General features: G+C 49.7%; 1 protein-coding gene, 1 long non-coding RNA gene and 1 other non-coding gene across 6 annotated transcripts; 1 reads left to right on the top strand and 2 right to left on the bottom strand.

Annotated features, from left to right (window-relative positions):
- The first annotated feature begins 15 nt into the window (after positions 1-15).
- Positions 16-8,044, top strand: LOC122894463. The gene is made up of 5 exons (XR_006381795.1): positions 16-161; positions 2,048-2,130; positions 2,399-2,505; positions 5,303-5,948; positions 7,559-8,044. It is a non-coding gene; the product is annotated as an uncharacterized LOC122894463 (long non-coding RNA).
- PRC1 (protein regulator of cytokinesis 1) lies at positions 2,499-27,519 on the bottom strand. 4 transcript variants are annotated; one of them, XM_044232306.1, is made up of 15 exons: positions 27,404-27,519; positions 18,539-18,671; positions 17,746-17,868; positions 14,675-14,908; positions 14,428-14,598; positions 13,784-13,933; positions 12,934-13,081; positions 12,040-12,176; positions 10,162-10,257; positions 8,340-8,486; positions 8,034-8,144; positions 5,712-5,822; positions 4,994-5,170; positions 4,633-4,674; positions 2,499-3,062 (listed from the first exon to the last, which is right to left on the bottom strand). In XM_044232306.1, the coding sequence occupies exons 1-15, from the start codon at positions 27,412-27,414 to the stop codon at positions 2,991-2,993; spliced, it is 1,863 nt and encodes a 620-aa protein (XP_044088241.1). In that variant the 5' UTR covers positions 27,415-27,519; the 3' UTR covers positions 2,499-2,990. The 4 variants fall into 4 exon arrangements, with proteins under 4 accessions (XP_044088241.1, XP_044088242.1, XP_044088243.1 ...); XM_044232309.1 differs by having other exon boundaries at positions 3,001-3,062; positions 5,071-5,170; XM_044232307.1 differs by lacking the exon at positions 4,633-4,674.
- Positions 16,623-16,728, bottom strand: LOC122894872. Its single transcript, XR_006381878.1, has one exon. It is a non-coding gene; the product is annotated as a U6 spliceosomal RNA (small nuclear RNA).

Raw genomic sequence — 27,519 nt, 5'->3', positions numbered from 1 at the left:
GTCTGATGCGGGGCTCGATCCGAGGACCCTGGGATCACGAGCCGAAGACAGACGCTTAATGACTGAGCCACCCAGGCGCCCCACGGCAGAGTCCACTTTTGAGAGCTCCAGAAATCGTCAAAACCTTCCAGCGACCAGAGGGAGAAGCTGATGCTTTGCGGGTAAGCACGCGACATCTTGCCTCGCCCGCCCGCCACACCTGACGCGGGGGCCGGGAATGAGGACAAGAGCTCGCATTTTTGGTGCATGTTTGTGGCACCAGAGGGAGAAATAAAGTCCTTTTCAAAGAACTGTGACTAGATTTCGACTTCTGGCATTTCCCTGAAAGACCAGTGTAAGAGCTGGCCTTCCTTTGCCACAGTCCGTGTATCCAAGGCTCAGTGGCTCAGGCCAGAAGTATTTAAGGACACCAGAATTGGCTGCAGCAGCTTGGACGAGGGCCGACAGCTGGGACAGGCAACAGACGTGCCAAAAAGCCTGGGAAGAGGGAAGTTGGGAAAGGAAGTACGTAGGTGAAGGCCTCTTAACGCTCCCCCGTGTACTGAGACCTGAGAAAGCTCCGTCTGCACGTAGGGCTGGTGTAGACGCTCAGAAAAGCCTGAGAAAACCTCAGGCTTCCACTCTGGCCGTCTCTAGGCTCCACGTGATGAAGCAGTATAGAGAAGTCTCCAGAGTCCTGTCACGGCTAAGCCAGGCAGGAGTGTGCCCAAACGGAGCCAACTTGTAAAGATGATCATTTTCCCTCTTTAGTAATCTGTGCGCTCCTCATGGGGCTGAGCTCACAGCCCCGAGATCAGGAGCCGCACGCTCCGCCCACTGAGCCAGCCAGGCGCCGCCCATCCTTCCAGTGAGTGAGTTTGGCCCCCAGGATACAAGAGCGGTATAGAGAGCTCAACTGCATTCTGGCAGGCAGGCAACGGCCAGGAACTGGAATTTTAAAATATCACAGTAGCCTCGAGAAGTAGGAAACACTTCGGAATCTATCTGACAAAGATGCGGAAGATCTGTATGCATGAGCTTTAGAGTCCGTGAGAGAAAAACCTAAGAGAATGGAGAGAGATGTCCGTTCTCCCTAAATTGATCTATAGATTCAATAATCGATTTTTTGTAGAAACTGACAAGCTGATTCTGAAATTCCTATGAAAATGCAGGGGACCTAGAACAGCCAAAGTGACTTTTGAAGCAGGTCGAAGCTGCTGGCCGGCTCAGTAGGTAGCGCGCGCGGCTCCTGCTCTGTCGTGAGTCCGAGCCCCGCATGGGGTGTGGAGCCCACTTACATGCTGAAAATGGAAAAACAACAAAAAAGTAAAATCGGAAAGCTAACACCACCTGATCTCAAGAATTAATATTAAGTCTTGAGTAATCAGGACAGACGGATGCACTGACTTTTGACAGCAGCACGGGGCAATGCGGTAGAGAAAGGAAAGGCTTTTCAACTCCTGTTGCTAGACAACTTGGCATCCGTACGTGGTCGTACTGGGGGCCACGCACGCGAACGCAGCCGAAATGGAGCACACAGAAACGCAAAAACCTACGCTTTTGAAACCATTACCTCTTGGGTTGGGTAATGATTTCTTAGAACACACATACAATCTAAAGAAAAATGGGATGTCATCAAAGTTAACCGTCTGTTCTTCAGAAACACCGTTAAAAGCACGAAGAGAGAAGCCACAAGCCTGGGAGATAGTCGCAAAACCTAGAAAAACAGGACTTGATTGGGGCGATATAAAAATTGATCCAAGTGTACAAATATGTGTGTATTTTCTAATCAAAATAAAGGCTGTTAAAGAACCAAAAGGCCAGGCAGCCTCACCCTATAAAAGCTAATCCTGTTAAGGACGGACAACAGTGGAGCCAGAAATTTCCTAATAGGGTTTCAGCCCCTTTATATATCAAGAGTTGGGACTTTTGGTCTCATACTTTTCTCAAAATAAAAGGTATTTTCTATTTAGAAATAAGTGCATAAAAAAAAAAAAAAAAGAAATAAGTGCATAAAAGGATATAAAAATCACACTCCTGACTAAAAATTTCTTGTATATTCTTTTAGTCTTTTGTTTTCCACAGACCAAACTGACCAAACAGTGATTTGAGAAAAAAACAAAAAAACACCACCATGTATCTTTTTGAAAGGTAAGTATACACATTAATTTATTTTTAAGAATATATTTATATTTTTAAAAACAGGACATGTGTACGTCTAAGCAGCATGGCTGACAGACCAAACCCATGCCGGTAAGCTTTCGAGAACCATTGAGTGTGCAGACAGTAGTGCTGGCACAGGCAGGCAGAGAAGAATAAACAGTGCTTGGGGGAGAGCAGTAGTGATCGCCAGGGTACGTGAAGACGCGGACGCTGTAGCAGGAGCACCTCCCCAGTACTGACATGTGCAAAATTCCAGATCTCCGGGACAGAGCTGGCCCAGCCCGGCCCCACAGCCTGCCAACCTCAGGGGACAGTCGAACGCCGGCACCTCAACCCGGAGAAAACTAAAGAAGCAGAGTTCAGGTAAGCATGCGTGTCCGTACACGTCTCCGCACGTAGGCCACTGCACCGTAGAACAGAATTCTACACCAGTTAACAAAGGAGCCCCAGCCTCCCTGTCGACAGGATGTTCGTCTCTCATTATAAGGGTCCAGGCCAATAGCACTTCGCGCCCCATGCCCCAAGGATGGGCACGATGGTAAAATACAACACACCCTTGGTCAGGCTTCAGCAATAGAATTACGGGGCAGAGAAAGAAATTAGGTTCCATCTGCTAAAATTTGCACTTACCGCTATGAACTAAGATTGAATGTATTTCTTGGGTCAAAACAACAATCAAGTTTTTGAAGACCCACTGAACCATCTGGTAGGTTTTCATCTGTAACAATCACTTCTGTCAGTCAGGCCCAGGGTAGTGGAACCTAAACTCAAGAAAAATCCAGGCCCCCCCACATAATCAGATCTAGTCTAGGCACAGGAAGCTACAGCAGCTGACTGATCAGGGCTTCTCAGGACTGGATGTTGGTCGAATTGAGGATTCGAGAAGCAGCGTCAGATTTGGAAGCCTTTGAAAGTTCTCGCTGTTGAAAAAGAAATCATGTCAATGGCAGTGCGGCCCCTCTCCGGCACACCCCTCCCGTCCTGGGAAGCACGGGTGCATGACTCTCTGAGCCCGAGGTCCCTCGTCAGCACAGGCTATGTTAGGGACGGAAGCCTGAGCACCGTGCTATTAGCCGTAGATACGCATGTGCACATGCACCCTGGACCCCTTTCCTGAGCCAGTACATTCCACCAGAACCTCCCAGCACAGAAATCCCTTCCGCTCCACGAAGTATTCTCTCGAGTGGCCAAGCTAGGCAGGCAACAACCTTTGGTCTCTGAGCCCTTTATAAAGGACGGGGCCAGACCCTCTATCTACCAATCCCTGGGGCCGAGGGCCTTGGAACCTGCTGGTGATTTTATCTCCTGCTGGAGCACATGGAACAGAAGAGGGTAAAGCATGAATGAGTCCCGAGAGAGAGGGTAGGAGAGGTTAGAGAGAGGTTAGGAGAGGTTAGTCTACCGGCTTGGTGCTGCCTGCGGGGGGTGGGGGGGATGGGGGGTGGTATGAGCCACAGCAACCCAAACCAGCCGAACATCCCACCTGTGGCCTTGCCATAAAGAGGAGCAGGTGCATTTAAGCCCCAAGTGGGCGCTGCAGGGCTGGGCTAAGCAGGCAGGAGCAAGCGGGTCCCTCGGTGCAGCCGGCAGCCAGCCGGAGCGACACACACAGGGATGTCTTTTGACAAAAGTGCCGTAATATGAAGCCAGTTGCCGTGTTCCAGACCAGATCTAGCCTTGGGCAACTGCCCCCTCCCCGCCACTGCGGCCCTAACAGTGGCACCCCTGGCTGTGCGCCAGCGTGTCCCCCCCGACCCCAGCCCTGCGTGAAGAGCAGCCTCCCCTCCCCACAGGAAGACACTGAGGGAAGAGAGAACACGTGCTGTTAAGGGCGCTGCAGTTAAGGGTTAGTGAAGACGGAGTAGGCTACTAGGAACAGAGTGTCTGGAAAATCGCTTTCCCAATGCCACATGATGCTTTAGCCGCTTGATGTGGGAGGAGCAGGCAGAGGCTAGGAAAGGAGCACGGACTCATGGCAGACAGAAAGCTGGCGGGTGAGCCCGAGGGTTAGTCCGGCGTATACTCCAGGACACGATCAGCACGCAGGCCCAGAACCTCACGACAGGCAGCACACAGCTGGGGCTCCCCTCCCCGCGTGATGGGGCCTCTGTTCTCTCCAGCACGCTGGAGGCCTCTGAGGTCACAACTAGGGAGGGTGAAGGTCTTCAGGTGTGAAACACAGTGATTAAAAAAAAAAAAAAAATTTGCCTGACTTTAGGTAGGGCTGAGAATCCAATTCAAGTCTGAACAAGTGTTCTTGTTAATCAGCAGGTTAGGGTATTGTAGGGTTGAAGTCAGAAAGTAGTTTTGATTTCCGCATTAGGAATTCCTACTTGCTTTGGTTAAAAGGGGGGGGGGCGCGCGCTCTCCGGTAGTACAGCTGAGATGATCAGTTCGTGTAGCTCAGTGTCCAGACAGGAGTTAAGCGAGCAGATGTGACAGGTGAGTTTGGAAAATGGCCACGGGACATGCAGGGGTTGCCATACAGACCTGAAGCCCAACAGCGGAGCTGTCAGAGAGGGGCGGATCCTTCTAAGAACAAAGAATTGAGACAATTACCAAGAACTCCACCAAGAGAGCACCAGGGCAGTGATCAGAAGGGTCACCTCCTGCAGCCAGGGAATGGTATTTCTTAAGCAGAAGGATCGAGGTTAAATGTCACGTCGCCACTGCCACTTTCCTCCTTCTCTTTCCCCTAAACCACCCAACCCCGTGCCGCGGTCAAGGCAGGAAAGGGATTCTCAGCCTCCAAAGAACTGTCCTAATTATCTGGGTGCCCTTGGGAAGGAACCCACTCTGCCCCAACTGTGTGCTCCCCAGAGACTGGTAGATATCAGAAAAGGTGAATTACCGCAAACTCAGAATAGGTGCTGGCAACAGAATTAATGCTGAAGTTGCGCTGCAGGGGGGCCGAGGCGGGGTACCCACCGCTCAGGATGCTGCCGTTGAGCTCCAGGTTCTCCTTGTCGGCTCCATGCCTCCCAGCACGGGGGGTTTTTTTCCCCGAACAAGTGGAAGTGATGACGGGCTGCAGAGGAGAGAGAGATCCGGGCATCATGCTAAGGAGGGACGGACACACACACACGTGCACGCACACACACGTGGCCAAAGGCTAGTAACGTCTCTGTATTATTCATGGCTCTACTTGTGGTTTTAAAAGCTGCAGGAATTCTTAATGATGTGCAGAGGACCTGTCTTGAGCCTGTCTGTGAAATACTAGAAAGACACATGTACGCATCTTCTCCGCCTCTCCTCACGTGACCGTCCCCGACCGTCCCCGACCCAGGGTGGCCGGACTGGAACCCACGCACAGGGACCTCGCTCAGCAGCAGCTGAAGCCCAAGGTATGAACTGAGCCCCCAGAATCCCATCCCGGTGACTCCCATGATCCTACTGGGGTCCAGAATGACCATTCTCGCTCTCACATTCGACCGATAAGCTAGCTTACGCTCAGCATCTCAAGGGAAACTGAATCCAGGCATCTTAGAAAGTGGCACAAGCCGGCGGGGCGTCCAGGTGAGGGGGCTGGAGCCGTGTTGGTGAAGCCCTTGTGCGCACAGCATACTGACCTTGCTGCCAGAAGGTGGAAGCCGAGACACGGGGGAACGGTAGACTGTCCCCCCAAAGACAGGCCGAATGCTGCTGTTGGCCGTGGCATTGGACATGACGGTCGTGTTCAGCTGCGGAGAAGGGGAGAAGAGAACACACCGAACACGCTCAGTAGCCTGCCCGGCACCACAGAGGAAGGAACAGAGGAAAAAGTCCAAGATGGGTTTCCAAGGCTCAGAGCTTTGAGGAGACCTGTGGTAAGTGTTCAAAGCCGATTTCTACCCAGATTGAACTATAACATGGCATAGCCATTTTGCTTCTAAACCTATCAGATTAGGTATTCACACAAGAGGAACGAAAGCAGAGCCATGCAGAAGCCTGTGTCCAAATGCAGCCGCTTCACAGCAGCCCAAACCCCCACCAACAAGCCTAACGTCCACCCCCAGACACATAAGCGAATTGCGGTTGAGTCGTGCTGCGGATACTGGTCCCCGTTAAAAATGACTGACCTGTTACCTGTGCTGCAACACGGATGAATCTCACCAAAGTTAGGCTACATGAAAGAAGCCAGACCAGAAAGGGATACATACTACATAACCACATGCATATAGCGTGTTAGAAAACGCAAACTTGGGACGCCTTGGTAGCTCAGTGGGTTAAAGCCTCTGCTTTCGGCTCAGGTCATGATCCCAGGGTGCTGGGATCGAGCCCCGCATCGGGCTCCCTGCTCAGTGGGGAGCCTGCTTCCCCCTCTCTACCTGCCTCTGCCTACTTGTGATCTGTCAAATAAAAATAAAAATCTTAAAAAAAAGCAAACTAGTCAGTGGTGAGAGCAAGGCTATGGCTTCCACGGGCTGTGGGGGCGCAAAGGGAACACGAAGGGGCAGGAGGAAACTTTGCATGCCATGCTGTGTTCACGGGCTTGACTGTCGTGATGGGTTTCATGGGGTATACGTATGTCAAAACTTAGGGAAGTATACACTTTATCTGCCAATTTAACTCAGTAAAATTAAAACAAAACAAACCCTCTAGGTAGGGGCACCTGGGTGGCTCAGTCAACTGAGCATCTGACTCCGATTATGGCTCAGGTCATGATCTCAGGGTCGTGGGTCTGAGCTCTGGGCTGGGAGGGGATCCTGCTTGAGATTCTTTCCCTCTCCCACTGCCCCTCCCCACCCTCCTCGAGCACAGGCATGCATTCTCTTTAAGATAACAAATCTTAAAAATCAAATCTTTAAAAACTATGTAACAATAGGGAGCTAGTTTAATAAATGATAGCATGGCGAGAGGACAGAGGTGCAGCTAACGGTAAGCACGTATCTGAAGCATGTCTGATGCTATGGAAAAAATCACAATAAACCCAGTAGGGGGAGGCAGAAATCCAAATTATATGTGATCTCTATTTTGTAAAAATACATTTTTTTTAAAAGATTTTATTTGACAGCACAAGTTGGCAGAGAGAGAGGGGGAGGCAGGCTGCCCACTGAGCAGAGTCCAACACGGGGCTCGATCCCAGGAAACTGAGATCATGACCTGAGCTGAAGGCAGAGGCTTAACCCACTGACTTAACCCACCCAGGTGCCCCATAAAAATACATTATTTAAAAGCCTTTTTGGGGCGCCTGGGTGGCTCGGTGGTTGAGCTGCTGCCTTCAGCCCATGATCCCGGGATGGAGCCCCAGACAGGGCTCCCGGCTCAGAGCAAAGCCCCTTCTCCCTCTCCCTCTCCCCTTGCTTGTGTTCCCTCTCTCGCTGTCTCTCTGTGTCAAATAAATAAAAACTCTTCATAAGCTTTTTTAAAATCAGGAAAAACACCATATATCCTCCTGGGAGTTTTTGCAGGGGACTTTTTCTTTTTCTTACATGAGCTCCACCATCAACACGGGGCTTGAACTCCCGGCCTGGGATCAAGAGCCGCAGGTTCCACGGACGGAGCCAGCCGGGCGCCCCTGCAGGTGACTCTTAAACTATCGTATGTTGTAAAATACGAGCCGAGAAGTAAAGCTCTACTTCGTTTATCAAAGACAAGGTCACGTTCCTCCCTGACTTCTGCTCCAGCGATGGAAGAATACTGGATATTCCATTTACTAAACTTGCGGTCCGGGGCCCCCAAGTTTAACCCACCCCAGACCCCGACAACAGGCACACACCTGCACTGGCCAGGCCGTGACTGTCGCTATCAAGTTGCTACCGGGGTAAGGGTTGTCTTCCGTTCATACGTTTAGAGGAACCTCCCGGAAGGCCCAAGAAACCCTTCCCCTCTGTGGGGCAGGAGGCAAGAGGTGGCCAAGAGCCGTCGCCTCGAGAGCCCCGTAAGGGCGGTTCGCAGAGCCCCGCGCTCACCTTGCGCACTTTGCCGGGCGTGTTGGGGGCCAGCCCCCGCCGCTTGCTGGGCGTGCGGGGAGCACTGCCGTACAGCATCTCGGTCTCTGTCTGCTTCTTGTTCTTGAGTTGCTGTGTGAAAGTCAGAAGCAAAAGCCGTAAATCTCAGGACGGGAAGAGGCCTGAGATGGGACAGAAGCAGTGCCAGGAGTGGAGTGTCCAGGCCCCGTACCCAGGGCTACCCCTCCAGCCGCCGCCACCCCCGCCCCGGGCAGAGACCCTGGGCTGCTCACACCCCCGTCCCCGTCCCCCACTGTGCTCGCTCACCCTTTCCTGCTTGGCTCGCTCCTTCTCCAGGCGGTGCGCCTCCCACTGCTCCGACACGTACTCCATGAACTTCTGCCCGTTTACCACAAACGCCTTCGAGTGCTCCCGTTCCCACGTTTCTATCCGTGCCTTCAACTCCTCTTCCAGCTGGAACCGTAGACAAGGACACGCTGATTACCACTAATTTTTGGTGAAGCCCGCGTGGAATGATTCCCCCAAAGGAGGACCGCGCCCCGGAGCACCGGGAGCCGAACATCAAGCTGGACCCACGAGGGTACAGGTCCGAGTGACCAGAGAGCACAGCCTAGGGATGGTTTATTCCTAACACACACGAAGAGGGGAGAAGGCAAGAACCCAGAGTCTAACTAGGGTTTTGGTGCCTAAAGCTGGACGCAGCACAGGGAACAGGAGCACCGTGAAACGGGCAGAGCGGGTGGAGAGCAGCGCCCTCGGGGTTCGCGGCCGGATCTACTTCAGTGGCTGCGAAAAGGCGGGCGAGTTACTGAAGCTCTCAGGGCGCCTCCTCATCTGTAAAAGTGGAAATGATGCTAAGCTCCTAAGGAGGTGGGGACAACGAATGATTAATAAATGGAAAGCACTGTACAACAGTATCTGGCACTTAGCGCAATAATACTAACAATTACTTCTACTACTAAAATAGAGAACAGGGGGGCCTGGGTGGCTCTGCCTTCGGCTCAGGTCAGGGTCCTGGGGTCCTGGGATGGAGCCCCGCGTTGGGCTCTCTGCTCAGCAGGGAGCCCCCCCACCTCTCTGCCTACTTGTGATCTCTGTCAAATAATAAAAATCTTTAAAAAATAGTACAAACTATTTATACAAAAAAAAAAAAAGTTATAAGATAGACAACAGTAGGGGCGCCTGTGTGGCTCAGTTGGGCGTCAGCCTACGCCTTGGGTCATGCTCTGAGGTCTGGGACTGGGCCCTGTGCTGGGGTCTCTGCTCAGCAAGAAGGAAGGTCTGCTTCCTGCCTTCCCCTGCCCCACTGCCCTGCACGCTAATACATGAATAAAATCTTAAAACAAAAAAACCACCAATAAGGAAGCCCACAGCACTTCCTCAAAAGCTTGCCTTATGTTATAAGCCAAACTGCATATTCCCAAATTCATGTTTGAGTCCTAACTCCCAGTACCTCAGAATGTGGCTTTATTCGGACATACAGGTAATGGAGCTAAAGTGATGTCATTCGGACCGCTCCTAACCCAACATTCACTGGTGGCTTTGTTAAGAGAAAATGTGGACAGAAGATCCAGAAGGGAGGCCAGGTGAAGGTTCAGGGAGAAGGCAAGTCATCCACAAGTCAAAGACACAGGGCTCAAAAGAAACCAACCCTGGGGCGCCTGGGTGGCTCAGTGGGTTAAGCCTCTGCCTTCAGCTCAGGTCATGATCTCAGGGTCCTGGGATCGAGCCCCGCATCGGGCTTCCTGCTCAGAGGGGAGCCTGCTTCCCTCCTCTCTCTCTGCCTGCCTCTCTGCCTACTTGTGATCTCTGTCAAATAAATAAAATCTTAAAAAAAAAAGAAACCAGCCCTGCTGATACTTTGCTCTCAGACTTCTAGCCTCCAGATTGTGAAAAAATTCTGTTGTTGAAGCCCCACAGTCCATGGTACTTTGCTGTGGCACCTGAGACAGCTACGAAACCTCGATATTCCGATGCTTCCCCCAGGAAGGCTCGGCGTATACCTGCCATCCTTGCCTAAGCCTTGGAAGAGAGGACAGTTCTGGGGCGAGACAATTCAAAGCAGAGGATTTACAAACAGTAAGGTGTTTTGTAGCCAAGCACCAAAAACGTTTCGTGGCGACATTACCTTGGGGAGTGTTTTTTGAAGCTTGGCTCGTTGCTTTTCTTCTTTTAGAAGATTTCCTCCACGGTTTGTAAATCGACTTGGATCTGAAGCTTTCCTCTGTGAAAAATACCTTTTAATTAGAGGAGGCCCTGCAACGATCAGACCAGAAACTGCGGCTAAGATCCCGCACTCGCATAAACGGATACAGACTAAGGAGACTCTCCGAGTTCTACATTCCCAGCCACTGTCCGCAGGGACAGGCGGCGATGTCCTGCGACAGGGGAGCGGGCTGTGAGCACTCACAGGCATATGCGCAATCACCCACTGGTGTCTACGAAGACTCCAGTTTCCTTTCGAATCTAAAAGTAAGATGGGGGCGCCTGGATGGCTCGGTGGGTTAAGCCTTCAGCTCAGTTCACGATCACAGGGTCCTGGATTGACCCCCGTTCCCTCAGCCTCTCCTTTTCCCCGGCTCGTGCTCTCTCCCCCGCTTCAAATAAATAAAATCTTTTGAAAAAATAAAAGATAGGCTTTAATATGTAATGCGCAATGTCACTGGCTCTCTTCCGTGGTTCAGATGTCAAAGACCACTTGTCACCTATAGGGAATGAGCCATGAGGAGCGACAAGGGAGGGGTCTACACTCGGGAGGGCTTGGGGGTGGCGTCCCTCCTTGCCCGCTCCCTTCTAGCCCGCCAACGATGCAGCGTAAATGTGCCCGGTTAAGAGGTTTACAATCTGTTTTTTATGAAATTAACACTCACAAAATAGGCAAGTTAAACATGTTAAGTGTTAGGCTTCTTTTCTGTTTTTGTTACTGTATCATGTATACAGTATATCAGGGCAGTAATTTAAGCATGTAATTTGTACATATAAATTAGATTTATATACTCAAAAATTGGTGATCATCAGAAAATTTTAGAAATAATCTCGTCAATGTGGGGGCAAAGCTCGTAAAGAAACTGTTTGCCTTCCAGACCACTTGCCTCATGACCGCCCGTAAACACTAGCTAAAGGGGGTGGTAATCCGTTTCTTATTTTCCCTTAAATACTGGCGTGTCAGTAAGCCTTACTTACCTGGCTCTTTACTGACATTCCCTACCCTTCCTTCTTGCTTCCAACCACAAGTTAAGGAGTAACTGAGGCCTGGGGCATCTGTTCTCAGTCAGCTCTGAGACCTCACACAGGGCTCTCCATTCAAGTCCTGTTTCCCTGCTCTAACCCTGAAGGAGTTGAGCTCAGATTCCCCCACAGCCCCTTTCAAGCTCTGAGAACGAGTCTCCGTGTGCCCTGCGTGTCTCGTCTGGCTCATCCAAGCCCCATGCCTGAGCTTGGAAACCTCTGCGGAAAGCTCTGAGAGCCAAGTCTGTCAGAAGAAAAGGAATTCAGACCATACACACGTGCCCCGGTACCCAGGCAACTCTCTGAGGAGACCGCAACAGCTGGAATGGTAGCGAACAGTAGCTGCCGCCCCGCATCCGTGCCCCCTTTCCTTGGTTCAGAGAACCAGAATCCGTCTGCGGCCCCGGCTCCCCCGGCCCCTCCAGCCGAGCCCCAGAGCGGCAGTGCCTGACGTGCAGCAGGGGGAGCTCCGGCGCTACCTTGAACCTGAGGTCAGGTCCACCCCTTAGTGGTTGGGGAAGCCGGAGACCAGCCGTGCCTGCCCTGCGTGTTCTAGCCTGGACTTCTTTTTGCAGGAATTCGACCTCACTGAGGGCAGGAATTCCGTTCTCTGTTCCCGCATGTGAGCTGGGCACGGCTGGGTCAGCAGCACCTCAGGACTTCGTGCTGAAGCCCGGGGGTCAGAGCCCTGGCCAAGAGCGGAGCGGGGGGCGGACCCTGCACAGGGCGCGCGGGAACGCTCGACCGCACTCTAGGGGAACAGAAGCTCGGGCCGTACCTCAAAGTCCAAGAAAAGTCTCCAGCTTTCTTCCCACTTCTGGACGCCTTCGAAGAGTTCCTTGTGAAGCTCATAGTAGTTTCTTAGGCGCACGATCTCAGCATCGTGCAGCTGGAGCAGATTTTCCGTGTAGTCCTCTGCAAGACCCAGGCCCCACAGTTTTTAAAGATGCCTCTAGTGTTGAGCATCCCCACGTACTAACCCCCATCCCCTTCCTCCTAAAATGAAACCAGATTTTCTTCCTTACAGTAAAAGCGACACGTGAATAAGTGCACGCTGGGGCGACAGAGCCAGCCCTGCCACACGCTCAGTCTGCGGGGAGCAGGGAGTAAGGGGCTGGGCTGTGGGTCACCATGACAAACATTCTCAAAGCTGCGTCACCTCTTGCCCTGTTCTCGGTTTCCCTCGCCATCTTCCTTTCCATCCTGCTCACAGAAAATGTCTAAAAACCTAGTAAACATTTATGCTCAGTTCAGCTCAGGCTAGAGCTCCGCCCAGCGCTCGGGGATGCGCTCCATGGGCTCAAACGTGGGCTCTGCGGTTTCCTGCCCTGCGCCTCCGGGTTAAGTTGCTGAACATTTACGTGCCCTCGTGTCCTCATCTCCTGAGGTGAGGATTAAGTGAGGCGGTGGCGTCAGGAGTCTGACACTGCACCTGGCACGGAGTGAGCTCCTGACAGACCTGAGCCTCACAGCGACAGGCTACGGTGACTTACTACTTCGGAAATCAAGGCCCCCTTATCTCCTAGCGGCATCTGCAAATGTTAATTATACCGGAATGGCAGTTAACGCTACGTGGCTTGAAAAGGCAGCGGAGGAAATCTGTGCTGGTGAATGTCTGCCCTCGTAAAAGACAAGTGAGGACGTCACAGGAAGCCGCCGCCGGCGTACGTACCCGCGTAGTAAGGGGCAAAAGCCTGTCTCTGCTCCTGGCTGTAGAAACACTGGTCCCAGTACTGAGCCAGCTCCACTCGAATTGCCTCAATCACTTTCTTCATGTTTTGCATCTTCAGTTCCTCCAGCCGATCCACTTCCAGCTGCAGCTGTGACAGGGAGACTCGGTAAAGGTGCCTGCCGACGTGTACTTTCATGCAGGAATACAGACGTGCAAAGGCCCCCCTAACCCCCCACGCTGCTAAAGTAAAATTACAACACTAAGCCACAGGGGTCAGTCAACACTTTTTTTGAGAAAGAGAGAGAGAGAGAACCCACACGTACAATAGCAGACAGGGAGAGAATCCCAAGCAGGCTCCAAGCTGGGTGTGGGGCTTGATCATGGCCTGACCCCAAATCAACAGCTGAACACCCGACCCACTGAGCCACCTAGGTGCATCAACACTTTTTATAACTGTTATCACGGGAGCCAGAAACCTAAGAAAAGTACACAGAGGACAGAAGATAAGCAGGCTACAGCCACCCCTGTCTAATGCCTGCCTTAAAACCAGGCTCGTAGAGCCCCTGGGTGGCTCAGATGGTTAAGTGTCAGCCTTCAGCTCAGGTCACGATCCCCGGGATCCCCTGGGATTGAGCCCTGCATCAGGCTCTCTGCTCGGTAGGGAGCCTGCTTCTCCCTCTCCCGCCTCCCCCGCCCGGCTCATGTTCTTGCACACTCTGCACACATGCTCGCTCGCTCTCCCTCAAATCTTTAAAAAAAAAAAACAGGCTCACTCGAGGCAGACGGTGTTGAAGACAATATACTTGACACTGGTGGAGACTGCCGACCCAGTGCCCATTGGATTTCTTACCGCTTTCCTGACCTTGGCCTTTGACCCAGTCATAACCGTGGCCACAGCTTCTCTCTCTTCCGCAGGTATCTGCAACCTGTCCCAGAGCTCTCGGATCTGAGCTCGCAGACCCTCACACACTGCTTCGTTTTGTGATTTTCGCATTTCCAGCTGCGGCAAGGAGAGCCAATGGTTATGGCAAAGACAGCAGCACAAAGAAGGCCAGCCCTGTGGCCTCCTGTAAAGAAATGTCTGGACCCACACGGAGAAGCAGCACTTTTACTAGATTGTGGAGAAGTGTGGTTTCATGACTTTTGGACACAAACTGTATGGCTGCCCTTATGGTAGGATCTCAAACCCCAAGAATTAGAATTCAGATTTTTAATTTAAAAAATTAAATGCAAAGCTAATTCACATGACTAACAGTATTTCATCCAAAATTTCAATTTTATTCTTAGAGCCACAAATAAATGTTTTGTTAAAAAAAGAAAAAAAAAAAAAAAAAAAAGACAAGCCTCCCTTCAAGGTTCTATACCATTCACTGTCTCTACCCTCCCTCCTTCTTTAACTTACACAGACTTATTTAAGACGGAAGGAAAAAAACTGCCATTTTTTTCAAATCTCTGGACACTAGAGAACCAGGCCGTAACGTGAGCGGTTATTACCTGCCGAAGCAGCTTCTGTAGTGTCGCGATATTCTCCAGAGACAAACAAAAGGCATCTTCATCTTCACACACCACATCCCTTTCAAAGCTCGTGTCTGGGGTGTGATCTAATTCCTCCATACACAGGACGATCTGTCTCTTTATGTTGACGAACTCCTCACGTCTAGACGCCTACGAAATAAAATGATTACAAGCACCTACGGGAAAGTCAAACTGACTTTCAGGAAGGGTGAACGCCAGCACTTACCTTTGTCTCCCTCAGCGTGGCCACGTGTTGTCTGAACTGGCTCAGCTCTTCTAAGCTGGGAACCGAGGAGCTGTCGACGTCATAGTGGGGCGTGCAGAGAATCTCACACAGCTCTTGATCTTGTTCTTGAAGTAGTTTCAGCTCCTGTTTTCGCTCCTTTTTCTGTTTTCGCATCAGTTCCACCTGAGTGCGCAAGTCTTTTTCTAGCTGCAAGATGGTCGTCTCTCCTTCCTCCTGCAGGAGACAGTGTGCCGTTGTGAGAAGGTTCCACGTGGATCTCTTCAAATGACGAGAAGGACAATGGAAGAGGGCTAGGGGGAGAGGCTTTTTTTTTTAAGATTTATTTATTTGAGGGGCGCCTGGGTGGCTCAGTGGGTTAAGCCGCTGCCTTCAGCTCAGGTCATGATCTCGGGGTCCCAGGATCGAGTCCCACATCAGGCTCTCTGCTCAGCAGGGAGCCTGCTTCTTCCTCTCTTTCTCTCTCTGCCTGTCTCTCTCTGCCTACTTGTGATCTCTGTCTGTCAAATAAATAAATAAAATCTTTGAAGAAAAGAAAAAAAAAAGATTTATTTATTTGAGACAGAAAGAGTGAGAGAGAGCATGCGCACATGTGAAGGGCAGAGGGAGAAGCAGAGTCCCCACTGAGCAGGAAGCCTGATGTGGGACTCAATCCCAGGACTCTGGGATCATCACCTGAGCCAAAGGCAGACGCTTGACCAACTGAGCCACCCAGGTACCCCCTTGGATGACAGACTTTTAGTTAAACTTACAAATAAGTCAACTCATGGCCAGCAATATATGGCACCAAGAGGGTTCCCTAAGAAAGGTCCCAGGACACTTCTGTAAGAGGTGAAAAGTGGTTGGAAAGCTTACGTTGAGTTAGCTATTGAAGAGTAAATCTAGTTCAAGACGTGATGCTCATCCTAATAATCCTAAGAACAGCACCTAACTGATAAAAATCAATAGTCTTTGCTCTACTCCAACATATTAAGAGGAAAAAAAGTGGCAGGTATAGGACTTAAAAATTTACACGATTTTATTCAACATTGGTGAATAAAGACTATCATGTAATCTGAGGAAGATCTATCACTGTGTATCTAACTTCTTACCTAATTTCACACTGAAAATTAAAAAAAAAAAAAAAAAAAAACACTAAAGAAACTATTTGTTGGGGCGCCTGGGTGGCTCAGTGGGTTAAAGCCTTTGCCTTCAGTCTCAGGTCATGGTCCCGGGGTCCTGGGATTGAGCCCCACATTGGGCTCTCTGCTCAGTGGGGAGCCTGCATCCTCCTCTCTCTCTGCCTGCCTCTCTGCCTACTTGTGATCTCTGTCTGTCAAATAAATAAATAAAATCTTAAAAAAAACCACAAAAACTATTTGTCTAAAATCAATGATATAGGGATGCCTGGGTGGCTCAGTCATTAAGCATTTGCCTTTGGCTCTGGTCGTGATCCCAGGGTCTTGGGATCAAGCCCTGCATTTGGCTCCCTGTTTAGCAGGAAGCCTGGTTCTCCCTCTCCCACTCCCCCCCTCCTTGTGTTCCCTCTCTCGCTGTGCCTCTGTCAAATAAATAAATAAAATCTTTAAAAATAAATAAATAAATAAATAAAATCAACAATATATATGCCATTTCTGTAGATTCCAGGAAATTCCACTAGTGTCATGGTCTGTCTAATTGCTCTTGGCTACCAGGTATGAATTATCCTTAATCCTTTATTTTTTAATTTTTAATTTTCTATAAACATATATTTTTAAGCCCCTGGGGTACAGGTATGTGAATCGCCAGGTTTACACACTTCACAGCACTCACCATAGCACATACCCTCCCCAATGTCCATAACCCCACCCCCTTCTCCCAACCCCCCTCCCCTCAGCAACCCTCGGTTTGTTTTGTGAGATTAAGAGTCACTTATGGTTTGTCTCCCTCCCAATCCCATCTTGTTTCATTTAAAAATATGGAACGCTTCACGAATTTGCGTGTCATCCTTGCGCAGGGGCCAGGCTAATCTTCTCTGTATGTTCCAATTTTAGTATGTGTGCGGCCGGAGCGAGCACTATCCTTAACCCTTTAAAGGCAGTCTCCCGGGGATGTCTGAGGGGTTAAATCGGTAAGCATCTGCCTTCGGCTCAGGTCATGATCCAGGGTCCTGGGATTGAGCCCCGCATCGGGATCCCTGCTCAGCGGGGAGTCTGCTGCTCTGTCTTCCTCTGCCCCAGCCCCCTTGTGTCTTCTCTCTCAAATAAATAAAATCTTTTGAAAGAAAGGAAGAAGGGAAAAGAAAAGGAAGAAACTCCCTCCTAGACGCCCACGTACTTCTTGCTGTAGCAGAGAGAGGGACCCCGGAACCTCACGGCACCGTGCGCTGCCCCTGCCCTCACGGCCATTCCAACCACCTCCCCGAGCTCCACGCTGGTTTTCATTTTTATGATCCCAACACTATTTCTACTGGTTCTCCCCACGGACACCTTTTGGACCCCTATCCTGTTACTCATTTCATCCTTCAAGCCCTCCTTCAAGCCCTGCCCCGTGGTAGGCCGCCCGACAGCGAGCTCTCAGCCTGGCCCGCAGCAAACCCCGCAGGCCTTCGGCCTGACTCTGCCGCTGCCCCGACACCCGGGCCCTTGAGACCTCTCCCCGCCAGCCCAGTTCTGGCTGGTCCGCGGCGCACAGCTGCGGGGTATGAGCCACGCCACAAAGGCAGGTCTTTTGGTAACTTTCCCTTGTATCACTAGTCACTTTTGCTTCCTGGGTAGTGCTTTCATTTGCTTTCAGAGAAAGAACAGCATCATGCCATCCATACCTACCTTTAAAAAAGAAGAAGTTCTACGCCCTGCAGAGATAGCAAGAGGAAGCTGGTTTGCACGGAAGGATGGTGACCCCAGCTCTTCCACCTCGCAACAGGGCAACTCTTTACATAAGTGGAAGTTGCTGGAACAAACGGACTAGGTGGTAAATTCTCCCCACTTTCTATGGCCAAGATTCTACAAGGAAATCTTCCACTGGAGCCCCAAGTCAGAGTCCTTCCTCAACCTCAGACCCAGCAGGAGCCCCCAAAGGCCCCCGCCATGTACCTGGAATGGCTCGACATGTAACTCGCTGCACAGCGTATTCAGCTCTTTTTGACAGATGGAAATGCTTTTGATGAGCCTTTCCTTCAGGCTTTCCTCTTCGGCAATCATCATATCCAGGAGGTCCTACAAGAGAGAAAGAAGCCCCATAAAAGGCTGGGGTCAATGGGGAAAAAAAAAACCCAAACCAATAACACCAAAACCTTCATAATTACAAATTCTTTTTTTTTTTTAAAGGTTTTTATTTATTTATTTGACAGAGATCACAAGTAGTGAGAGAGGCAGGCAGAAAGAGAGGGAGAGGGAAGCAGGATCCCCGCTGAGCAGACAGCCCAATGTGGGGCTCGATCCCAGGACCCTGGGATCATGACCTGGGCCGAAGGCAGCGGCTTAACCCACTGAGCCACCCAGGCGTCCCATAATTACAAATTCTTAAGAAAGGACTTAAATAGGGGCGCCTGGGTGGCTCAGTGGGTTAAGCCGCTGCCTTCGGCTCAGGTCATGATCTCAGGGTCCTGGAGTCAAGTCCCGCATCGGGCTCTCTGCTCAGCAGGGAGCCTGCTTCTCTCTCTCTCTCTCTCTCTCTCTGCCTGCCTCTCTGCCTCCTTGTGATCTCTGCCTGTCAAATAAATAAGTAAAATCTTAAAAAAAAAAAAAAAAAAAAAAAAAAGACTTACATAGAAACAAAACCAGGAAAAGCCTATGACTTCCAGTGTCACTTCCCCAGTTCTTGTGAAGGGACACCAGTCTCCACACTGCTGTCCCACTGCAAACAGACCAGTACAACTCAGCTCACCTTGATGTGCTTCTTCACAACCTCAGTTCGTTGTAACCGCTGGTCCTCTGGAATCCCGATCAATTCCCAGATTTCCCGCAGGTGATTCAGAGCTTTCTGAAGACATACTATCGACTCCTCCGCCAGCACCTCACTGAAAAGCAAGAGAAGCCAGTAACACGAGCCACTGCCTCCAGACTAAAAGCAGTTATTTACAAAAACTGAATAGACTAGTTTCTCAGTGGCCTCAGGCTAAAACAAATCAAAAACCCATATTCAGCTTTAACCTCTCTTCTCCAAAACACAACACTGGCAAAGCCAAAGTCAGTATCGCCTTACACTGGGGAAATTCAATCTTCTTCTTCTTCTTCTTTTTTTTTTTTTTTTACATTAAAAAAAAAATGCTCATCCCAATAACCCGAAGAACGTCCCCTCAGCAATGAAAACCAACGGTCCTCGCTCTACGCCCAGCGTGGAACCCAATGTGGGGCTTGAATCCATGACCCCAGATCAACACCCGACCTGAGATCGAGAGTCAGATGCTTAACCAAATGCGCCACCCAGGTGCCCCGGAAATTCAGTGCTCTCAGTAACGGCCAGAATCAGGACTTTCATCAACAATTCTACCTATGGCAGGACAACACAGAATTATAAAGAAAAACAGGGGCACCTGGCTGGCTTAGTCGGCAAAACATAGGAGACTTGAACTCAGGACTGTGAGTTGGAACCCCACGCTGGGTGTAGAGACTACTTAAAAAGGAAAGATAAACCAGACAAAGTGAACTCCCGCCAAACACAAGAGCCTGCTCTAGGAAAAGCTCTTGTGAAACGGCAACTCACTAGAGTCTGGTTGTTCTGCAGTTACCGCCACTGACTTCGAGAATGGCTCAGATTACACAAGACAAACAGCAAGTGTTGTGGAGGATACAGAAAGACCAGGCCTTTCATACACTACCGGCCCGGAGTGGAAGCTGGGACACCACTGTGGAACCTGCCGCAGCACCTGCTGAAGCCGAGCCTCACAGGTGCACTTCCCACACGGGGCTGGCAGACACCAACACGTACGGGGTAAAGACACGCACAGGGAGGGTCAGAGCAGCGCTAGTCCTAGGGGCGTAAGAGTAGAAACAACCCGATGTCCACCGAAGAGTAAACAGTCCGTTCCTACCACAGAATAACAGCAACGAACAGATATGACCATAATGTAGCAATGAACCACAATGCTGAGTCTCAGAAACATCACGTGGACTACGCTAAATGAAAAGAAGTCAAACGCCAAAATGCTACATCCTACAGGATTTCATTTGTGAAATTCTAGAAAAACTACAGTGAAAGAAAGCCTGGGATCAGAGCAGGAGATCCACTGCAAAAAGGCACAAGGAAACTTTTTTACAGTGATGGAATGGTCCTGGCTCTTACGATGATCACCTAACTGTATAAACAACCAAAATTCAAACTGTTCAAGTAAAATGAGTTAATTTTACTGTATGCAAATTATACCTCAAATCTTAAAAAACAAAACAAAACAACAACAAAACAGGCGGTATGAGACCCTGGGTGGCTCAGTCCGTTGGGTGTGTGACATTTGATTTCAGGGAGGGTCATGATCTCAGGGTTGTGAGATAAGCCCCGCCTCAGGCTCAGAGTCTGCTTGAGATTCTCTCTCCTGCTCCACTCATGCATGAGCGCGCGCGCACTCTCTTTCTCTCTCTCTTTCCCCCAAATAAATAAATAAATAAATAAATCTTTAAACGGCGGGGGGTAAAACAAAAATAATGTTAAAAAAAAAAAAGAAGAAAAGTTAGGGAAGAAAAGGAAAATTGGTTTGAAAGAAACAAGCAAGTCAAGCAAGCATTTATCACCATGTGATTCCATTTATACAAAACTCAAACACAGGCAAAACCAAGGTTTGCTTTCAGCAGTCAGGATGGTGGTCAGTGGTGCCATTGTCCTGGGCGGTGGTGACTGGGCAGGGATACAAGGAGCACTGGTTACATAGGTGTGTACTGACACTGTGAAAATTGATGGAGGTGGCCCTTGCATTTATGCACATTTCTGTATCTTATTCTTCAATTACAAAAAGTTTATTTTAAAAAATGCATTGTTTATCTGATGCAAACTTAACTGGGCACCTTCTAATTTGTCTTTAAAAAGTTTACTTTAAAAATGCTAACCAGGGACGCCTGGGTGGCTCAGTTGGTTAAGCGGCTGCCTTCGGCTCAGGTCATGATCCCAGTGGCCTGGGATCCAGTCCCACATCGGGCTCCTTGCTTGGCAGGGAGCCTGCTTCTCCCTCTGCCTCTGCCTGCCACTCTGCCTGTCTGTGCTCACTCGCTCGCTCGCTCTCCCTCTCTCTGACAAATAAATAAATAAAATCTTTTTAAAAATAAATAAATAAAAATAAAAATGCTAACCAGGGGCGCCTGGGTGGCTCACTGGGTTAAGCCTCTGCCTTTGGCTCAGGTCATGATCTCAGGGTCCTGGGATCAAGCCCCACATTGGCATCTCTGCTCAGAAGGGAGCGTGCTCCCCTGCCCCCACCTCCTCTCTGCCCACTTGTGATCTCTGTCAAATAAATAAAATCTTAAAAAAAAAAAAAAAAAAGGCTAACCATTAGTCTGCTTCACATAACATTTAAAAAGCAGAAATTGAGGGCGCCTGGGTGGCTCAGTGGGTTAAGCCGCTGCCTTCGGCTCAGGTCATGATCTCAGGGTCCTGGGATCGAGTCCCGCATCGGGCTCTCTGCTCAGCAGGGAGCCTGCTTCCTCCTCTCTCTCTGCCTGCCTCTCTGCCTACTTGTGATCTCGCTCTGTCAATCTTTAAAAAAAAAAAAAAAAAAAAGGAGAAATTGAGATGCGATTGGGAGGGAAACAAACCATTAAGTGACTCTTAATCTCACAAAACAAACTGAGGGTTGCTGGGGGGAGGGGGGTTGGGAGAAGGGGGTGGGGTTATGGACATTGGGGAGGGTATGTGCTATGGTGAGTGCTGTGAAGTGTGTAAACCTGGCAATTCACAGACCTGTACCCCTGGGGATAAAAATGTATTATATGTTGGGGTGCCTGGGTGGTTCAGTGGGTTGGGCCTCTGCCTTCGGCTCAGGTCATGGTCCCGGGGTCCTGGGATCAAGCCCCGCATCTGGCTCTCTGCTCAGCGGGGAGCCTGCTTCCCCCTCTCTCTCTCTCTGCCTGCCTCTCTGCCTACTTGTGATTTCTGTCTGTCAAATAAATAAATAAAATCTTAAAAAAAAAACCCCAAAACTTTAAAAAAAAAATGTATTATATGTTTATAAAGAATAAAAATTAAAAAAAAAAAAAGCAGAAGTTGGGGGCACTTGGGTGGCTCAGTGGGTTAAAGCCTCTGCCTTCGGCTCAGGTCATGATCTCGGGGTCCTGGGATCGAGCCCCACATCTGGCTCTCTGCTCAGTGGGGAGCCTGCTTCCGCCTCTCTCTCTCTGCCTGCTTCTCTGCCTACTTGTGATCTCTGTTTGTCAAATAAATAGATAAAATCAAAACCAAAACAATAAAAACAAAAAGGTTGCCTCTCCTACTTAAAGAAATCTTTGGCAAACACCAGTAGCCTACACCAGATGGCCAATATCAATACCCAGATAGTGAATAATGTTTCAAAGAATTTATTGTACTTCATTCATTTTAGAAATGGGAACAGGTAACTAAGGCATTTAATCTCAATCAACTAATATTAATTATTCTAATCTCAACTGAAGTTTAACTTCGGAGTCTCCCCAGGCACTCCAATTTTAAGACAAAGGAATGCGTAAGTCAAAATTCTAATCTTTGCATTTTATTAAAAATAACCTATAGTGGGTACCTTGGGTGGCTCTGTCCGTTAAGCATCTGCCTTCAGCTCAGGTTGTAATCTCGGGGTGTTAGGATCAAGTCCCACATGGAGCTCTCTGCTCGGTAGGGAGTTGCTTCTTCCTCTCCCTCTCCGCTCTCCCTCACTCTCTCTCTCAAATAAATAAATAAAATCTTAAAAACAAAAACAAAACCTACAAGACTTCATCTGTGGTCAGTATCCAATCTGAATGCAAAAGCCCGGTGCTGAGCCCAACCAGACTGGGCCACTGCTCTAAGGGGCACGACTCCAGGCTCCAGGCAGTGCTCTGCAGCCTCCTCCAGTCTGGTCCACCCCATCCTAGCCAATCGCACAGTCTGCGCAGCTCGGATCTCTAGAAAACAAAATCCAATCAGGCCTTTGCGGGACTACTCCCTTCAAAGTTTCCCATCGCCCTCAGCAAACAGTTCAACCACTTTCAAAGGAAAGGCTTTCAAAACCTCTCTTGAGTTTTGTCCCATTAAAAAAAAAATATTGTATTTATTTGAGACAGAGAGCACATGCAAGCACAAGCTTGGGGAGTGCAGGCAGAGGGAGACGGAGAAGCAGACCCCCCGCCGAGCAGGGAGCCGGATGTGGGACTCATACCCGGCCCCAGGGATCATGACCTGAGCCAAAGGCAGACACTCAACCAACTGAGCCACCCAGGTGCCCCGAGGTTTGTCTCTTAATCTCTCACAGCTCACTCCCTAAGATTCTGGCCAACAGAACCTACGAGCATTTCCTGGACATGCCCCTCACTCAGCCCTGTGCAGGTCTCAGCTGCTGAAGCCACCATGCTTCTGTACATTACCTCCACTTGCCATCACCTTCTTTGGACAGCTGTGGATTCCTCACAGTCATCCCCCCCATCCCCACCGCCCCCATCCACTCTGTAGACCACAGACTCAAGACCAAGGACTGCCAGATCTTATCCGTGTTCATTTTTCCAGACCATAATGCACAGCAATTGTTCAATAAACGGAAAATGAATGGCCTTGAGTTCCCACCAAAGGCTCATTATGTCTCTAACGTCCAGCTACCTTCAGTTTATAAGCTCTCACATACAGACAGATTTCAAAGCTCTGCTGCCTAGCTCTGTAAAACATTCAGAAGGTAAAGTGATCACTCTTCTGAAGCATAAAATTCTAGCACATGGGAAATGAATCGGAATAGACATTTCTCCAAAGAAGATCTATCATGGCCAATAAGCATGTGAAAACACACTGACCACTAGCGAAATGCAAATCAAAACCAGAGAGATACACTTCACAGGTACCAAGATGGCTATAAGAAAAAAGACAGTTACAAAAAAAAAAAGAAAATAACAAGTGTTAGCAAGGATGCGGGGAAATTGGAAGCCCCCATACACTGCTGGCGGAAATGTACAATGGTGCAGCCTCCTTGGAAAAGTCTAGCAGTGGGGCACCTGGGTGGCTCCGTGGGTTAAAGCCTCTGTCTTCGGCTCAGGTCATGATCACAGGATTCTGGGATCAAGTCCTGCATCTGGCTCTCTGCTCAGCAGAGAGCCTGCTTCCCTTCCTCTCTCTCTCTGCCTGCCTCTCTGCCTACTTGTGATCTCTGACTGTTAAATAAATAAATAAAATCATTTAAAAAAAAAAAAAAAAAGTCTAGCAGTTTCTCAGTTGAACAGTTACCATATAATCCAGAAATTCCATTCCGTAGGTATTGACCCAAGAGACATGAAAACATGTCCATGCAAAACTCATATACATTTTTTAAAAAAGATTTTATTTACTTGACAGACAGAGAGATAGCCAGAGAGGGAACACAAGCAGGGGAGTGGGAGAGGGAAAAGCAGGCTTCCCACTGAGCAGGGAAGCCCAATGCGGGGCTCAATCCCAGGACCCTGGGATCATCTGCCCTGAGCCAAAGGCAGGCGCTTAAGGGGAGCCACCCAGGCGCCCCTCATACAAATGTTAATAGTAGCATTTTTGTAATAGCCAAAAGATAGAGACAACCCAAAATGGCCATTAACGAATGAACAGGTAAATGGGATACACCTATCCGGTGGAAAGTTATCTGGCAGTAAACCTGGGAAACATTAGGCCACGGCAAAGAAGCCAGTCACAAATGACAATGTGTTGTAGGGTTCTATTTGTATGAAATATCTAGAACAGGCAAAGGTATAGAGGCAGAAGTAGATTAGTAGCTCTGTGGGGCTGGGGTGTGCGGAGGGAGGAAGGTGGGAAAAGAGACTGACCTCTAATGGGTATGGGCTTTTCAACGGGATGCGAAAAATGTTCTAGAACTGACTGTGGTGATAACCGCATGACTCCGTGAATGTACTAAGACCCATCAGACTGTACGCTACACGAAAGGTAGGAAATCACTTTAAAGACCATCTGAGATCTTTTCCAGTCCAGTGACTTAGCTTCAAGAGATTGGGAAGACTGGATCTTTTTACAACCGTTTGTGCCCTTGGGAGGTATCCTTCTAAGTACCCTCAGCTTTCCAGTGATGTGTTAGGAGAATAAAAATCTCAAACTTGTACTTTTAGGGAAATTACCTGAATCTGTTTACAGGCGGTGTCTAATTGAACCAAGAGAATTATTATTCCCAGTGAATGCCCTGAGGCATCTTATGATCATACTTTTTTTTTTTTTTTTTAGATTTTATTTATTTATTTGACAGAACGAGATCACAAGCAGGCAGAGAGGCAGGCAGAGAGAGAGGAGGAAGCAGGCTCCCTGCTGAGCAGAGACCCCAATGTGGGCCTCGATCCCAGGACCCTGAGATCATGACCTGAGCCGAAGGCAGCGGCTTAACCCACTGAGCCACCCAGGCGCCCATGATCATACTTTTTTGAAACATAAGTTATTCATTCAAAAATACTACTTGAATATTTATCATACACATGGCACATTCTAAGTGTTGGAACTCAGCACTGAACAAAACTGATATCCCTGCCCTCTTGGGGTTTATATTCTAATAGTAAAAGAAAAGCAAATGTAAGCAAATCTTACATTAAATGGTAGTAATCTACCTCCCTGAGGTGATCTTTGAGCAAAGAGAGAGGTAAGGAATCCAGTCATGGCACATGCTGGGAAAGAGAGATCTAGGTAGAGGGAACAGCGGATGCCAGTGCCTGAGATGGGATGGTCCCTGGTAGGTGCCAAAGGGAGCAAGGACTCTGGTGCGACTGGTGCGGAGGACAGCAGGACGCCGGGGGCCTTTGTAAAACGCAGAGGCTTTTACTCTGAAATATGAAATCACCAGAGGATTTTGACTCCTATGTCGACAAGAAGCTTCAGGAGAAAAAGGCAGAAGCAGGGAGACCAGTTGAGGCCAGGGGAGCACAGCAAGAGATAACGGCGGTGACCTGGCCCAGGGCGGTGGCCCAGAGCTGGGGAGGAGTGAGACTGTGGCTGTCTTTTGAAAATTAAGGCTACTGTCAGAAATGAGAGAAAGAGGTGATACAAGAATTAGTATGAATCTTGTGAAGGGTGGAACATTTTTCTAATTCTTTGAAAACAGTACTCAAGTGAGAAGGGTCTAGATTTGTAATTCCAAACGCCCGTTTTTCCAACAGGCCCAGTAAGATTTGTTAAAGTAATCGACTCCAAGAGATGGTTAACTTTTTCATTATAACAATTGTGTGCATACTGCTTTCAGTTAGTGGCCCCTCTGGCTCCTGGAGGCTAGCAGTCTGTTTGCTGTACAGACATTTGTTTTGGTTTTAATTGGCTCTGAGATCTACAAATCCCATGTCATTTAGTTCTGTAAAAGTAATTTGGCTAAATTAGTAAACACAGCTGTTTTGCAATTAAGTCACAAACCAAAAAACACTGCAGATTATGTGCCTGATTTTTTAAAAAATGACAGCTTTACTGAGGTTTTTTTTTTTCTCTTTTTTCCCCAAGATTTTATTTATTTATTTGACAGAGAGAGAGAGAGATCACAAGTAGGCAGAGAGGAAGTTAGAGAGAAAGGGGCAAGCAGGCTCTCCGCTGAGCAGAGAGCCCAGATGTGGGGATCCATCCCAGGACCCTGGGATCATGACCCAAGCGGAAGGCAGAGGCCCAACCCACTGAGTCACCCAGGCGCCCCAACTGAAGTTATTTTAAAACCCTGGCTGTTTTTTCAAATGGTACCATGATTTGTACTCCCTTCCCATTCTCCGGGAGGCAAGCACTTGAAAAGGAACGACGGGAATTAGTAATTATGGAAGGAAGAACTTTCTACAGCCACAGAGCAATCAGTCTGACCAATAACCACAAATAACGAATCATCACAGTGCCTCGCCCACCTCTTTCAGAAAGTAGCCTTAACGTTTTTATCGCTCTTAACGCAGGAGCCCTATGCCCTGGTATCATCCTTATTTTAGCACAAAGCTGACACCCCTCCCTTTTGCAGCTGACATTCTGAGAGCAAAAGAAAGGTGGTTAATAAGCAAACCTGCCCCTAAATGCCAGTAAGTGCTGTGCAGGGAAAACCGAGGGGAGGGGACAAAGGGGAGAAGAGACAAGTGACATTCGGTGTGCGGACGAGTCTGGCCCCTACTTCAAGTCGGCGGCGCCCCCTCCCCAGCAGGGCCGGGGGAATCGTGAAGAACACCGGAGAGGAACTCCTTACGGCGCTCCTGAACTTGCACGGAACCCGGCTCCCGACCGCGCCAGCTAAAACGCTAGCGCCGCAGCCCGGCCCCGCGGGAGACACGGAGAAACGGAAACACCTGACTACCGTAAAGAGAAGCGCGAAACCCGACCGCAGAAGACGCAGGACTGCGAACAGGCCGTGGGTGCCAAGCAGCAGCACCTGAGGCGAGCGGGCGGGGCTCGCGGACACCCGGCGCGTCCAGGCTTCTGGAGCCTCGGGGGCCCGCGGCCGCCGGGGCCGGTGCGCAGCAGGCCTTGCCGCCCCCGCCCCGAGCACCAGCTCTGCGCTCCCCAGCCCTGCCGGCCGCGCCCGGGCCCCACTCGGCGCGGCCTGCCGTGACACCCGCGCTCCGGGAACGCCCCGGGGACCCCGCACCCGGGACGGGGTCGCTCCCTCCCGCAGCCCCTCGACCCTTCCGCAACCCGCACCTTCTCCTCATGGCGGACGCTCCAAGCAGCCGGCCGTCGAGGCCCCAGACCTCCACCACGCGGGGCTGAGCGCAGCAAACACCCGCAAAGACCGCTGTGTTCTTCCTGGCCGCCGC

This window comes from Neovison vison, chromosome 13 (assembly GCF_020171115.1).
Source record: "Neovison vison isolate M4711 chromosome 13, ASM_NN_V1, whole genome shotgun sequence".
Classification (NCBI taxonomy): Eukaryota; Metazoa; Chordata; class Mammalia; order Carnivora; family Mustelidae; genus Neogale; species Neogale vison.
This window is presented reverse-complemented; position numbering and strand designations above follow the sequence as displayed.

Bases quoted from the DNA above. Each gene is read 5' to 3' on its own strand.
- PRC1 (XM_044232306.1), bottom strand. The intron at 5,823-8,033 runs GTGAGCGCGGGG...CCTTCTCCGCAG, and splicing joins CGCCCGGCAAAGTGCGCAAG to CTGAACACGACCGTCATGTC. The intron at 3,063-4,632 runs GTCTGTATGGCA...CTTTTTCAACAG, and splicing joins GCTCCGCTGTTGGGCTTCAG to CGAGAACTTTCAAAGGCTTC.